The sequence below is a fragment of the Argentina anserina genome, chromosome 1 (genome assembly GCF_933775445.1).
Source record: "Argentina anserina chromosome 1, drPotAnse1.1, whole genome shotgun sequence".
Lineage (NCBI taxonomy): Eukaryota > Viridiplantae > Streptophyta > Magnoliopsida > Rosales > Rosaceae > Argentina > Argentina anserina.
Genome location: NC_065872.1, coordinates 11,566,978 through 11,580,938, shown reverse-complemented (window position 1 = coordinate 11,580,938; position 13,961 = coordinate 11,566,978). Strand labels below are relative to the sequence as shown.

The following is a 13,961-nucleotide window of genomic DNA, read 5'->3' as shown; positions in this document are numbered from 1 at the left end:
ATATTATTTTTCTGATCACACTTACAAAACAATATCGACCGTTGGATGTGAGATATATTGATGTATATTAGAATTTTCCCTTACTATAGGGTAAAAATTATGTGAGAGTGTGTTATTAGTTAAAAAAGGTGTTAATAGCACCACCCTTTATATATATATATATATATATATATATATATATGATGTTTGTTGTTTTGGTTGATGGTTGTGATATTTACTTACATTTTATGATAATCACAATTTGTTAGGTTTAACCTTTTGAAACCTTTCACATCCTTGTTTTTCAAATAAATTTCATTTATTAGAGAAGGTTAAAAGAAAAAAAAAACTAAAATGACTCCTCAATTACGATTGAGGCCAAAAATAAGGTATTACATCAATTTCACGAATTTGACCATGTATATCTACATCAAGCAACCAAACGCCAACGTCCGCTCGACTAAGAAGCCTCCCAGCTGTCACGAGGTTAATCTTTTGCTGTGGTACTCATGGGCCTTAACACGTCCCTTATGCTAAGTAGGTTACTCTTGCAACATTTGGCTAGAACAATCGAAAAACAAAGAAAATATTTCTTAAAGAGAACTTGTATTAAACAAAGAAAATTTTACAAGGGTGTTTACAAGTATGCTTGATAGCTTGTTGCTTGATGCCTCAAATTAGAGTGGTGTCTTCCTATTTATAGGCCTCCTCATCCTATATTTATAGTTCTAGAAAATTCTAGAATTATGTACAAGCGTAGATGACCCTAAAGAATTATATACAAGTCTACACAAGAATAAGATGCACCTTGAGTATTCTAGAGACTTCCATAATGGTTTTGATCCCTTAGCCTCTCCACGGTTTTAGAGAAATCCAGTGATGTTCCATGGCTTTCACCCTCCCGAAGACTTCCAACGCCTTCTATGAACTTCCAAAGAGTTTTAAAAAGTTCCGCCATATTCTGGATGTGCCTAGAATGCTCAAGTGTTCTCCCCAACCTTCCTTGAGCCCTGCTTGCTTCAAAACTGTTAAAAGTAAAATTTGGCTAAGTTTGGCGCGACGTGACATTAGGCTTACAACTTCCCTCCTCCATCTCACTACCTCATCGTTCATAGATGCTCTGATACTTCCAACTTCAGACTAGAAAGACACCGAATGAAACTTGCTTTAGTCATATTGCAACTTTTAGGTCTTAATGTGAGACTACCAACCTTTGAGATAAGGGGAAAGTTAGATCTACGCATGCACGGTCTGTCATGCCATCATGCCGTCAAGCCGAGCATACATGGTGACCCGACTAGGCGAGTGCTGGAGGCGCAAACAAGGTAGGAGGTGCATACATCCTAAATTGTCTAGGGAAAATAATTTGTTGTGTTTATATGTGCAAAATGAGCTACACACAATGAGACGCGTTTTAAAGTCAAACTGGAAGGGCATATGGGCTCAAAACAGACAATATCACAGTTGTGTGAACTAAGTTAACCTGTCTGGCGTAGTTTGTTTTTACTGTCAACGATATTCCTCAAATTTTGGACATTTTCATAAGTTAAAACTAGAAATATTGTTATATAGTTTTTAAATTGCAGCATTACAAACTGGTCCATGTGTAAAATATTTATTTCTTTCAATAAATAACCTTGTTCTTTTGAGGCTTTAACCTCCAAAAAAGAGAAATTTGGCATATCGATCATATATATCTCGAAAAATTGAACAATATACTTTTGTACTCACAAACGAAAGGAAAACAATCTCTTGTGTGAGAATATGAACACATTCGATATTGTAGTCCTTAAACTCATCTCCTTAATCTTGAAAATTCGATAAGTTGAATTTCATTTGAATGCTTTCAAAATTCAACATGCAGATTGATTGAAATTCTTTTGATTGATAATTATAATGAATTATTCTCTTTCTAAAAGATGGCAAGACCATAGCAAAAGAAATAAATTGTCCATCAACTTTTGATCATTGAAAAAGCAAAGCATGGATGGAAGGAAAAAGTGAGGCATAATGATTATTGCCCATGATTATTTTCTCAATTACATGAATTCTACCTCCCTCACTCCTCCTCCTTAAGGTTTCCGAGATTTCCTTTCTTTTTTTACAGCTGAGATTTCAATTACGACCCAATCATTCAGACACCACGGACTCATAGACTCAATTACCTTAAGACTTACTCCATCATCACCTTCCTCCCATCCCCACGTGAACCCTGCTTATTCTCTCCCTCTCTATCTCTCTGCTTCATCAGTTCCCTCTGCTCCAACTTCTCCAATTCTTCTTGCTCTTACAATGATGGTCAAAGTAGGACACTTATACACAACCCCATTTTTTTTCTTTTTCTTTGAGAATACACAACCCCATTTTTTTTCTTTTTCTTTGAGAAATTGGATGGATTCGTAAGTTGATCTACTTAGTTCCATTGTTCTGGGCAGTACCACTGAAGTGAGGGAGGTTGCTCGTCTGAGAAGAAGTTACATGCTTCCTCACTACTAAAGAAATTGTGCTCCTCTATCTTGACAAACTGAGGCTGATAGCTGCTCTTCTGAAACTGGAAGCAATTCATTGTCGACGAGGAAGGCGATGACGATGAGTTGAATTTGAGTGAATTGGAGGGTGGCATGAGCTGGTGGTGGTGGTTTATAGTCCCATTGGGACTGTTTTGATCCTCGTTCAGGATTGCACTCGAGTCACTATCCGATGAGCCATCTTTGAAGTCCGGGAACAATGACACTGCTTCTAGTCCCACTGCTCCATTGGAGTTGGTATTGTTGAAGCTCTCGAAGTTTAGCTCTTTGGACTCTGAAACTGGAGCTGAGGTTTCAGGAGACTGTGGCTTGCTATGCTCCATTACAACTTTGTAACTGGACTCGTTGGCCAGAGCCATTTGCTCCTCTTTCACTGAGTGATTGCTCTCTGTGTTCTCTTCTTGGAACTTCGCTTTCAATTCCTTTATCTGCAACACAAAAGTCGACCCAAAATTTTAGACCAAACTTTCTTATTAGTGTGACATGTTACGTTGTTAGACTGTGATACTAATACGCCACGCTCTCAATAAGTTGTGGAACATATGTACCTCTTTATGAAGAGCTTGATTGTCATGTTGGAGAGATTCAAAGCTGATCTTGAGAGAGTCATAGTTGGCCTTAAGAACCCCGTAATCGCGTTCCAATTGCTTGGTTTTCCAACGAGCTCGGCGGTTTTGGAACCACACGGCAACTTGTCTTGGCTGAAGACCAAGCTCTTGGGCAAGCTTCACTTTTCTCTCAGGTTCAAGCTTGTTCTCCACTTCGAAATTCTTCTCCAAGGCCTTCACTTGCTCAATGCTTAGCCGGCGCTTCTTTTCGGCAGCATGGCCGGACTCTTCCACGCACCCTTCTTCGTCTAAGCCGTCCAGCATGGACTGGAAGTCTCTGCTGTAGACATGGTTGTTTCTTGGACTATGATCATCTGCTAAACCAAGCACAAACCAACAGAGAATTGTCCACAGAATTACATGTTAGATCAGATTCAAGATAACTAAAATTTGGATCACATGTAGTGCCCCGAGATTCAAAATTTTTTTAAACGAAGTGAACATGGGAAAATAGTAAGAGACAAAACAACAAAGACATGGGAGTGTTTGAATCTTGGAAGGAAAAACACTACCCGATCAAAAAAGGGTTTCTTTATTAGAAACCAACCTGTTGTTGTTGGGCAGATGGAAATCAAAGCACCCAGAGAATCTGGGCTGCTAAGCCTCTTCATGATGACTACTACCGAGACCTCAAAGGAAAAAAAGATTGAACTTTTTTGATCAGAGATCAAGCAAGCTCCTTTCTTTTTAATTTTCTCTTTGTCAAAATTTTAGTGGTGGAGCTTTAAGCACTAAGCTCAAACCAATGTTGAGAGCAAGATGTTTTACTTAAAAGGAAGCAATGGAGGAAGCTAAAATAGTCCCATATCTGAAACAAGACCAGCTTGTACCACAGTGGTGTATACAAGTATTACACAACAACCCATTTGCACTATACTCTGCCCCATCTTTCTTCTCATTCATTACTACTACTTCTTCCCCTTCAGTACCCATCAAAACTACCCCAACAAAACACAACACAACACAAACCCAACAAGCAAGAAAGAGTTTATAACAAGGCAAAACAACCCAATTCTCTCACTTTACATCATTATCCAATCGATTAAGCATATAGTGGAAGGCTCTAAGCCTATGATTGTTCATCTACAATGGGAAACCAGAGGTAGGGAGAGAGAGAGAGAGAGAGAGAGGTGAGTGAACCAGTTCACAACTCAGCTGGCCTTACACTCTCTCTCTCTTTAAATAAAACCAACTTGGGTCAGATTTGGGGTTAGACTCTGACTGGGGTTGGGCTGCAGTTACAAATGAAATTGAACGCAAATTCAACCCAAATGCAATTCTTTAGGCTCCCTCCACCGGGGGTACCTGACCTTCCGGTTTTTCTTTTTTGGAGGGAGACTATTTTACCGTTGTTTGCGGAAAGCGGTATATGTCTGCTATAACTAGACTCGGCTCGGCTCGTGAGGTTCAGCTGGCGTCAGCGGATCGTGAGAGTAATGCGCATGGTCGGTGCGATTAATCGGGGGGTGGTTTCAGATTTTCCCTGTCACATGGAAAGGAACAAAATGTGCATTTTGTTTTCTGTATAAAAAAAAATGCAACTGGAGTTGCTGGATGATGTATCTAGTATAGGCTAAAAAAGCTTCACCTTGTTCGTGATTTTAGAAAGCGCTGAGTTATTCGGTAATTATTTTCTTCTATGTTCCGCAACTCGCATACACGTGATTCTATTTGTAAATTGCTAATTTGTCCGTACATTAAGTAGACCAGCTTCAATTCATTGGTAAATCCTAATTTAATGTATACCTGTATCAACTAAACTTCATATACAGTTGACCTATGGCTTAGCAATCGCGAGAAGCGTTTTCTTTAGAGATTATGAAGGAGTGATCTGCATATATATCTCCTTATATTCAAACATATCTGGCTCTCATTCAATATTATGCAGCATTAAGTACTGCAGATCAAATCAATCACACTCGAAATGTTTTTTCTTCTTTCTTTCTTTTTGGATCGATATGTTTTTCCCATTTCGATCTGCTCCTCTATGGTTTTAATTCTGTGCGTCGAGTACTTCAACTCTCAGATTGAAATTATGTCTCATGCAGATATACAGATTGAAGTCCTTGAACTGATGCTATTGAAATATCGAAGCGATCAATTACGTACTGCATGGGGTGGCATGGTGTAGAATTTTATACAATTATGAAGAGCTATATAAACGAGTTGGACTGTTCTAAGCACAGAAAATTATGGGAGGATTTAATCATTTCACTTTGTGGCCGTTGCCGTCTCTAACATACACTGAAAAGCAAAATAATAGTGCAAAGGAACTTGCAGACGTTCCCAAATATATGAAACTCTCCTTTTAGGCCATTAGTTCTGCTTCGACACTTTCTTGCAAAGTTGACAAACACAAACAAACACGTACGACATGGATGATTGAGTGAGTTGCATGATTGCACATGTTTTATTTCCTATTAGTCTTCATGCACAATCGAAATAAGTTCAGGCAAACATTCCTTCATACTAAGAAAGGTTTCACGTAAATGTTGTTTCTGCACTTTACCAGTCACCAGGAATATTAATATGAAGAGGTTGCAACGTTTGTGGTGTCCAGCCAAAGATACATGATAATGGGGATCAGATATCGAACACATGTCTCCAATATACACTAACACTAGAAATAAGGAGTAACAAACTCTCGTATCAGTATCAGGGCAAATTCATGTAACAAATAAACTGATTTATTATCATAAAACATATGCTCCCTTTATAACGATTACAATACCCATATATATATATGGTTTACAATTGGAGTATAAGTAAATCTAGACTAAATTGAAAGATATTAAACTGTAAATCTTAGTCTAAAAGTCAAAAATATCCTAAGAATATTTAATTAATGAAATAACAAAGATTAAGAATCTATAATTATATAACATAATATTACATTTGAAATTGACCCAGATTTATCCGTATCACATGATGTTAGGCCTTTGAAAGTTTACCCACCTACAGTCGAGCTACCTTGGCATCATAGCTAGCTTCATACACCTAGCTCATCACGTACAGCACAGATAAACAGAGGTTAACCTGCTTAATCATACAGTAAGGTCGAACAAAATTGACGTTTCTCAATTCACTTGATCTCAATTCAGAAACTAACGTATCTACCTCCACACAATTTTCTGCGAATCATGCGCATATTAAGCTTGTGGTGTATAAAAGTTGCTAATTACTTGCTGTCATAGCAAGATCTTTTGTAGAGTCAATTCAACTACATGAACGTCCACAATTTAGGGAATGAACAAAAATTATATATAAATATTTTCTCTTGAACTAGTGAACTACTGTGGTTATATGCTCTCCCAAAAACTGTGATAAGCAAAGCAGGCACAAGTGGGTTTTGAGCTGTAGTATGCTAATGATGATTATGGATGAGATCCCACCACCATGATCTATGGTTGCTTGAGACGTATAAGATGGAGCCCTCTGCATTATTGATCAATTTTAAAGACAACAACACGGGTGAGTTGGGTTGATCCCAAGTTTCAACATATATAACCCCACACAGAGAAAAGAGAGAAATTAAGGGAAAACCAGATAAGTTGTGGGCATGTGGGAAATCTTAAATCCTTGCACAAAAGTTTCGAATTGAAGAGGGCTGAGGGCCTACGCATTCAAGCAGAAAGAGGCAGATACAGAAGGAGAAGTTGTTCTATGCAGCAACATCATAACACCAATTTATAGTACTTGCTATACTGTTTGATCATTTTGTATGGTTATGAATGTGACAACTTAAAGACTGATGTAGATTTATATGAATCGAGTAGACGATGTACAAATTTACCACTTTCACCACGAAGGCATGAGAATTAGCTAGAAATTTGAAGCATTTCATCACATATCTAGTCACTAACCGGAAGAGATAGAGATCGATTTACCAAGAAAAATGAATATGATTTGTACAATTTGTTCATTCAACAAACATATATAATCATTCCAATAAACTATATGAGTCACCCTGTGTGCGTTCATATTCTGAGTACTGTACTTACTAAGTATTTAGATTTGCATGCCTGCAGCCTTGCAGGAGTCAGTTGATCCGTTAGAACATTTTTTTCCCTCACCAAGTTTAATTTGGTCACCATTCATTATACTTAACAATATTTCCATCATAAACAGGAAAAAAATGTTAATTTGATAAAATGTATCATATAGTATGAGCTCCTAAGGAAACTAAGTGATTGATTTAAGCATTGCTTGAAGAGAACATAGTTAATTAAGTGATTGCATATATAAAGGCGGCCCTAGCAATTCAGATAGTTAAAAACAAACTCGTAGAATCGCCTAGGCGCACGTCATCTTGAAAATTAAGATCGGTGGTTAAGTATTATGGGGAAGACTATTTCTAAGGTTGTATATATATATATATATATATAAGGTGATTGAGTATGGGCAGGGACATGTTCATTGGTGTCGTTGACATGCACAATAAGCATCTACTTCTGCAGTACTGCATTTGATGCAGACTGCATGTTAGGATTGGTACATCTATATTTCGTCGATTCATCATTTCCTGTATGAACATATACAAGCACAGCTTCAGAAGCACGTTAACTGTAGATTTTGGTAATGATAGCTCCCACGAAACATACAAAAAGGATGATTTTCCTGCCTACACAAAAATCATTGAAATGGACATTGCAACTTATCAAAATATAAGCTAACCTATATGCATATGGGGTCAGGCACTCTGGCCAGGTCAGAATTATTAGCATCTTCTTCTTCCCGAAGTGCTTAATTAGTACGAAAAGAAAAACTTTGATAATTGCCGTGGCTTAGTTTTTAGCATATGAGGAAATTAACACAAGTCGAAGGGTCAAGCCACCAAATTGATAAGCTGGATTTTGACTTGCCAGTTAGTGATCGATGTGTTTAAATGAAGAACACAAGACGATTGGTTAAAATAGGCAAAAACTTGATTAGAGGATTCAATACCCTAGCCTTTAGGTTAATTTATGCATCACTAATTTGTATATTATTTTTCTCTTTTTCTACAACTTGCTTGTCACTTTTCACACCAAATTTTTAATTAGTATCAGGCCTTTCATAATCTCTCGAGTTCATACTGTATATGACTTCATGTACAGATTAGTCTCCAATGTTCAAATTTCGATTGGAGAGCAGCTATACATGGAGGAAAGGCCCACAGAACAATCACCATTTAATTTGGAGCAAATTTAATAATAATCTCCCGGGCAGTCAGTATGCAAATTGATGAAATAACAAAGGAGGGGATGTCTATTATTGGATAAGTCTGTAAACCATACATTCGATCTTTATATATTGAAGACAAATATTTCTAATCGATACTCAAATCAAAATAAAGTTGCGAAATTGAGAGCAAAGATCAAATAATGAGTCTTAAGATCAAGTAATAGTCCTTTTGGACCTTTCGGTTCCTTTGGACAGATTCATTATTTGATCTTTATCTTAAGATCAAATAATGGATTTGTCCAAATGAAAATACCAGTAGTTTGAGACTTGAATTTAATGAAATGGCCGGGTTTTGATGTGAAACAGAACACTGACATATTCTCTTCTCCTATTTGTAACTGGAATACATTACCGTAGAAGTTTAGGCCGTGAAAACAATGTACAGAATAAGCAACGATTTCATACATATGCATTGCGAGACTTAGACTATTTCCTGAGGCTAATGGCCTTAATTTGTAGAATAAGTTACATAGAAAATAAAGAAACAGAAAGGAATTGAAGAAACAAAAAGAAATAAAGGTAGAAAATTAAGACAAAATTTGATTAGGTGGGTTGTTTTGTAAGTCTTGGAGGGTGTGTTCCAGACAATGTTCTAAAAAACGCTAGGCGTTAATCGGACGGACAGCTAAAAAACAGCGCCCAGAGGATTAATCGGGGATTAATCGGTGACGGCCAAGTGTGTCCGGGCGCCTAGGCGGCGATTTTTAGAACACTGGTTCCAGACCCCCTTAACGGTAGGCAAACTTCTGTATGGTTTTTTTTTTTTGCAAGTGCAGTCCAAACTCCAAAGGCTAAGTTCTAAAGTATGGGAAATCAGTAGAATCTTAATGAGAACTGTTTCTTTACCCTTTGACTTTGATAAAAGAAAAGTAGAATCATTTGAAGTTCGTTGAAATGTAAAATATGGATGATACACACTCATATTATAAACACACATTATACAGATTGTTCAAATAAGTTGATTATAAGAGTGCATACACTCACTTGATGTTGTCAAATTTAATTACTTTCGTGGATAACAAGTAAAAGGCGCATTTTAAATTGTAGATAAAATATTAGTAAACATAATACGTTCAAATTTTAAGAACATCTAAATTGGTTAATTTGGTGGATTACAAGTTCCAAGTAGCATTTGAGGTTGTCTTCCAAGCTCTGTCAACCATCGTCCATCTTGATTGAATTTTTTTACACCTACAGCTAAATTGGTTGATTTGGTGGCTGATTCTGAGCAAAACACCGGTCCGAACGGCAACGGTCGGTCACTTGGCCGGAAAATAAACTTCAGGCAGGAGTTCCCTCCATTTTCATGGTCGTTTACTATTTTTAGCATCCAATTCGACACGTTGCATGAAAACGTTGGGCAACACCAAATAGAGTAAGAGACAGCACCTTTTCCAGAACGTTGTCGTTTTATTCAAAATTCCATCGTCTTTACAATTTAGCGTAGTAAATGTGAAAATAACAACGCTTCACAGTTTCTTCTCCGCTCTCCCAACCCCAAAACCCTAACTCTTCCCGCTCTCTCTACCTCTCTCGGTCGTTTCGAGCTTCGATCCATGAGGGGTTTTGACCACCTTTGACCCCGGCCACCGTTGACCCATTGCCTCGGCCATCGGAGCATTTCCGTTGTAAGAAATCTCAGCCGAAAGTGTCAGGTATACTCGATCCCTCTTCAACATTTACAGGCCTAAATTCCAATTCCATGGTAATAATCATCTGGGTTTTATTCTATTATCATTTTCAGACCAGGAGAACCCATTTTTGTGTATAAAAATTGATCTTGATTACGTATGTGTTCACTTTTGAAGTACCCTATTTGCCTTGTATGGACGAAATTCGAATAGTGTTATTCGGTTTAAGAGAAGTGTTGTTGTTTAGTCTGTTTAATGTGGAAGGTTTATAAAGTCGGCCTCTTTCAAAGGGTGGTAAGTTATGGAAAGTTTGGAGATTAGCCTCATTTGAATAGGTGGTTTGTAGAGTGGCCTTTCTTTAAAAGCTGCGACTTTTAACAGTTCATTATGTAAAAATGACTCTAAGAAAAAATCTATCTTCTTCTGCAGTTTGTATCTTTTTACTCGCTCAAGGCTTTCAGAGGTTTCATGAAATGAATGTTTTTCAATCAGTTTTGCATGAATTTGAACTCCAACTTAAGATAATACATTTCCATACCATACGGTATGCTTGGTTCTAGAGAAATCTTACTCTATCAGAACATAGTAACAAGTTTGGCGAAAGCTTAAATCATGACTAATTTAATTCCAGAGGTGGTTATTTTTCCATCTTTAATTGATTTATCGCCTACTAGAAATTTCTAGACAAGATACACTTGAAGTGCCTCACATTTTTTAAATTTTACATCAGGTGATATGAGAGTGTGCTTATAGCACGTTTATAGCATGGCTGTAAAGTTATTAAACTAAAGCAATTTCATTTATTTCTTAAATAGCATAGAATTAATTACTTTGTTGTGATTAGGTGTTGTATTTTACTGATAACATCTGTATTCTTTATACCTTGTGCATGCCTGCATGTAAATCATCATTCACATCAACCACTGTTGAGATTTTCAGTTCGAGGATGGGTTTACCAAAAACCAAAAATACCTGTACTTCAAAGGAGACTGATGACACTATTACTGCCTCAATTGGGACAAAAAGGAAACGTGGAAAACCAAGTATGGAGCGCATAGCAAACCGAGCACTTAAAGGTAAGAAATTAGTAGTTGAGTTTAACCCAAAGGGTGTACCATTTGGGAAGGTAGCAGGAGAGATGCAATCTTACATTGGAGTGATTGCGCGTACCACGGTTCCCATAAATATTGAGAGCTGGCCTAAGGTGGACAAGGATCTGAAGAATGATGTTTGGAAATCCATAGAGGTATATGAACTCTTGTACCGTTCAAAATCACAATTAATTTATTAATTACTAATATGCTCAGTGCAAACATTCTAGATGGCATTCGTCTTAGCGCCCAGACACAGAAAAATGATTTTGGCATCTGCATCCAATAAGTGGAGGCAATTCAAGTCAGAACTGACTACAAAATACGTAATGCCATATAAAGATCAGCCAGATATTTTAAAAGACCCACCAGAAGAATATGATTTCATAAAGCAACAAGATTGGGAACAATTCGTAAAGAGTCGCTTAACCATAGACTTTCAGGTATTATGAGGGAATTTTATCTGATTCTAGCCATTTCTTTTATGTGCATGATAGTAACTGCTAGAAACGGAAGAGCTCCGTAATGATTTCATATACAGTTGAGCTTTTTATTTTTATCTTTTTCACTATTTTCGCATACAAAGTGCAGAACAACTTATGAAGGAAGATAGCGACCCTAGTACTGCATAGTAGCTAGCTACTATAGCAGTGCATACTATAGCTTTTTTCATTCACTTACTAGCTGGGTATGTATATTCCAGCAAGGGGACTTGATTCTGCTCACTTCCTCACTGTGTCATCCTAAAGTCTAATACAGCTGGTCTTCTTTATGGAATTTATCCTGTTCATGTCCATGATGTATTTGTTAATTTATCTTATTCCTCAGATTAAGATGTCTAATTTGCTGTATTCTGCTCTTTCAATGCACCAATTAGCTCAAGCATTATTATCATTGAAATTTTAGTTCTGGATTTATACCACCAATTATCATCATTATGTCGATAAGATGGTTGGATTGAAATCTCTTAACTGCAAATTTTAAGGTTACATATTAGCAGTCCCATAAATCAAGTATCATGTACCCAAGTTATCCTGTTAATGTCATCATTCTGGAAGTTGTCCTTGGTCGACTACTTACCAATTGAACTTTCAATTGACTGCTTGATAAGGGAACCTTTTTTTTTTTTTTTTGCCATAAAGAAATATGAAAGCTTACATGACAAAGAAAACATATTCTGCTCAGAATATCAGAAAGTAAATGATAGGCAAAGTATGAATTTGTTATTTTAAAGTGTAGGTTGGGTTTTGTTACATTCCGTTTATTGCTCAGATGATGGTATTCATTTTGCTATTTTATAATCTTGGAGATGCAAACTGATACTCAGGATACTTAAAAAAAAATCATCCCATTGCATCTAATGTATAAATATGCCCCTATTGTAGAAACGCCACATGGAGCAGAAAGAGAGAAGGCAGAAGATGCAGAATGCTCATAGATTGGCACAAGAGGGTAATGCTGGTTTGGAGGCAGAACTAGTAAGTTTGTTTAATTCCAGTACTTTATTCCTTATATTTTTATATCGAGCTGTAACCATATCTGTGACCTGGTTGGTAGCAAGAAACTACGGATGAAGAGGATGAATATGAACTTGATGTAGCAGTCCCCTGGAAGAAAGGTCGCGAAGACAAAAATGGGAATATCTCCTACGAGACCGTAGGGGAACAGGCTGCAGAAATGGTAAGTATCCTATATCTTGTATAATGTAAGTATGATACTTTCCTGTAACTAGGAAATACTGTGTATTTATTGCCCGTTGCAGGATACCTTGATGAACAATGAAGGGACAGTTAACAACTCTAATAGTGGATCAAGCGGTGATGTCAGGTCAATGGGGTTGGGGACTCCAGAAAATTCTGGTAGGGATAGAGGTGCAGGAGATTCTGTCATGCCAAATATTTCACCACCTCAGTTGGAGCGAGAAGATATCATGGACGAGGTCACGAAGATGATACAGCAGCAAAGGGTATGGTTACAAGCCAAGATTTCTGTGTTAGAGGCAAAGATCAGTGGTAATTTCCCGGCCTCAAGTATCCCACTTTTATCTCCTCTGCTTTCCAAGCCTTCAAACAAGGGCAGGTGTTCTGGGAAGAACATTGTTGAGGTCAGTGATATTGATTCGGAAGCTTTCTCATTTGTAGGCAGAAGAGAACTCGTGAAGGTAAAAAAATGAAAAAACATTATTTTTATGGCTTAACTTGAAGCATCTTTTTATCATATGGAATGTGTATGTTCCATTCACTTGATGAAAAAGGAGATATTTGCAATAAATTTCTATGTCATTCAGTTTAAGTTTTATTTTCCAGGGAAAATCTTGCAAGTTGTCTGTCGGATCAATCAACAACGTTGTTTCCCATGGTACAATAATTGAAGTGGATGGGGGAAACCACACAGTTCATGGTATGCCTTTGGGAGAGGGAAATATACGTGTTGCTATTGATACTGCCCTAGATGAAGAGGCACTCCTTCCCATACCAGTTACAGGGGAATTAGAAACTGTTGGGCATGCTGTAGGCTCTCATGTGGCTTGGCCAAAACATCTTGTTAAGTTGATGAATGAAGAGGTAAAAACCATGATATTTCAATTTATTATGTCCTTTCCTTCAAACTTTATTGCTCATTGATTTAGCTCAGATCCGGCCGTCCGGGATAATCATTCTCTGATCTCGTATAAATCTTCTTTTCGTCTTGCCAAAACTGTAGGAACGTGGAAGTACTTCTATTAAACCTGGAGACTTTACCTAAACAAGATATGAACCTTCCAAAGTCCCTCAAGCTCCTATATCGTTATGCTGAGCGTGGCATGATGGATGGCGAACATATCAGTATTTCTATGGAAGAAGCTGTATTTGGTATTGCCAAGACTGTCAACATTTTCAAAGAAGATATTGTGCAATTTAT

The 13,961-nt window shown here is 37.3% G+C and overlaps 3 protein-coding genes across 5 annotated transcripts in view; 1 reads left to right on the top strand and 2 right to left on the bottom strand.

Annotated features, from left to right (window-relative positions):
* The window catches only part of LOC126788398 (lanC-like protein GCL1), a 252,730-nt gene that overhangs the window by 72,575 nt on the left and 166,194 nt on the right, over positions 1-13,961 (bottom strand). The window lies entirely within an intron of this gene.
* LOC126788848 (homeobox-leucine zipper protein ATHB-6-like) lies at positions 1,911-4,252 on the bottom strand. Of its 2 annotated transcripts, none has more exons than XM_050514894.1 (3): positions 3,663-4,252; positions 3,056-3,432; positions 1,911-2,935 (listed from the first exon to the last, which is right to left on the bottom strand). In XM_050514894.1, exons 1-3 carry the CDS (start codon positions 3,724-3,726, stop codon positions 2,393-2,395), a joined length of 984 nt encoding a protein of 327 aa, XP_050370851.1. In that variant the 5' UTR covers positions 3,727-4,252; the 3' UTR covers positions 1,911-2,392. The 2 variants fall into 2 exon arrangements, with proteins under 2 accessions (XP_050370851.1, XP_050370926.1); XM_050514969.1 differs by having other exon boundaries at positions 3,056-3,429.
* Positions 9,608-13,939, top strand: LOC126788239 (uncharacterized). 2 transcript variants are annotated; one of them, XM_050514313.1, is made up of 8 exons: positions 9,608-9,993; positions 10,909-11,215; positions 11,291-11,503; positions 12,446-12,538; positions 12,618-12,740; positions 12,823-13,164; positions 13,367-13,624; positions 13,764-13,939. In XM_050514313.1, the coding sequence occupies exons 2-8, from the start codon at positions 10,916-10,918 to the stop codon at positions 13,803-13,805; spliced, it is 1,371 nt and encodes a 456-aa protein (XP_050370270.1). In that variant the 5' UTR covers positions 9,608-9,993; positions 10,909-10,915; the 3' UTR covers positions 13,806-13,939. The 2 variants fall into 2 exon arrangements, with proteins under 2 accessions (XP_050370270.1, XP_050370203.1); XM_050514246.1 differs by having other exon boundaries at positions 9,612-9,993; positions 12,823-13,221.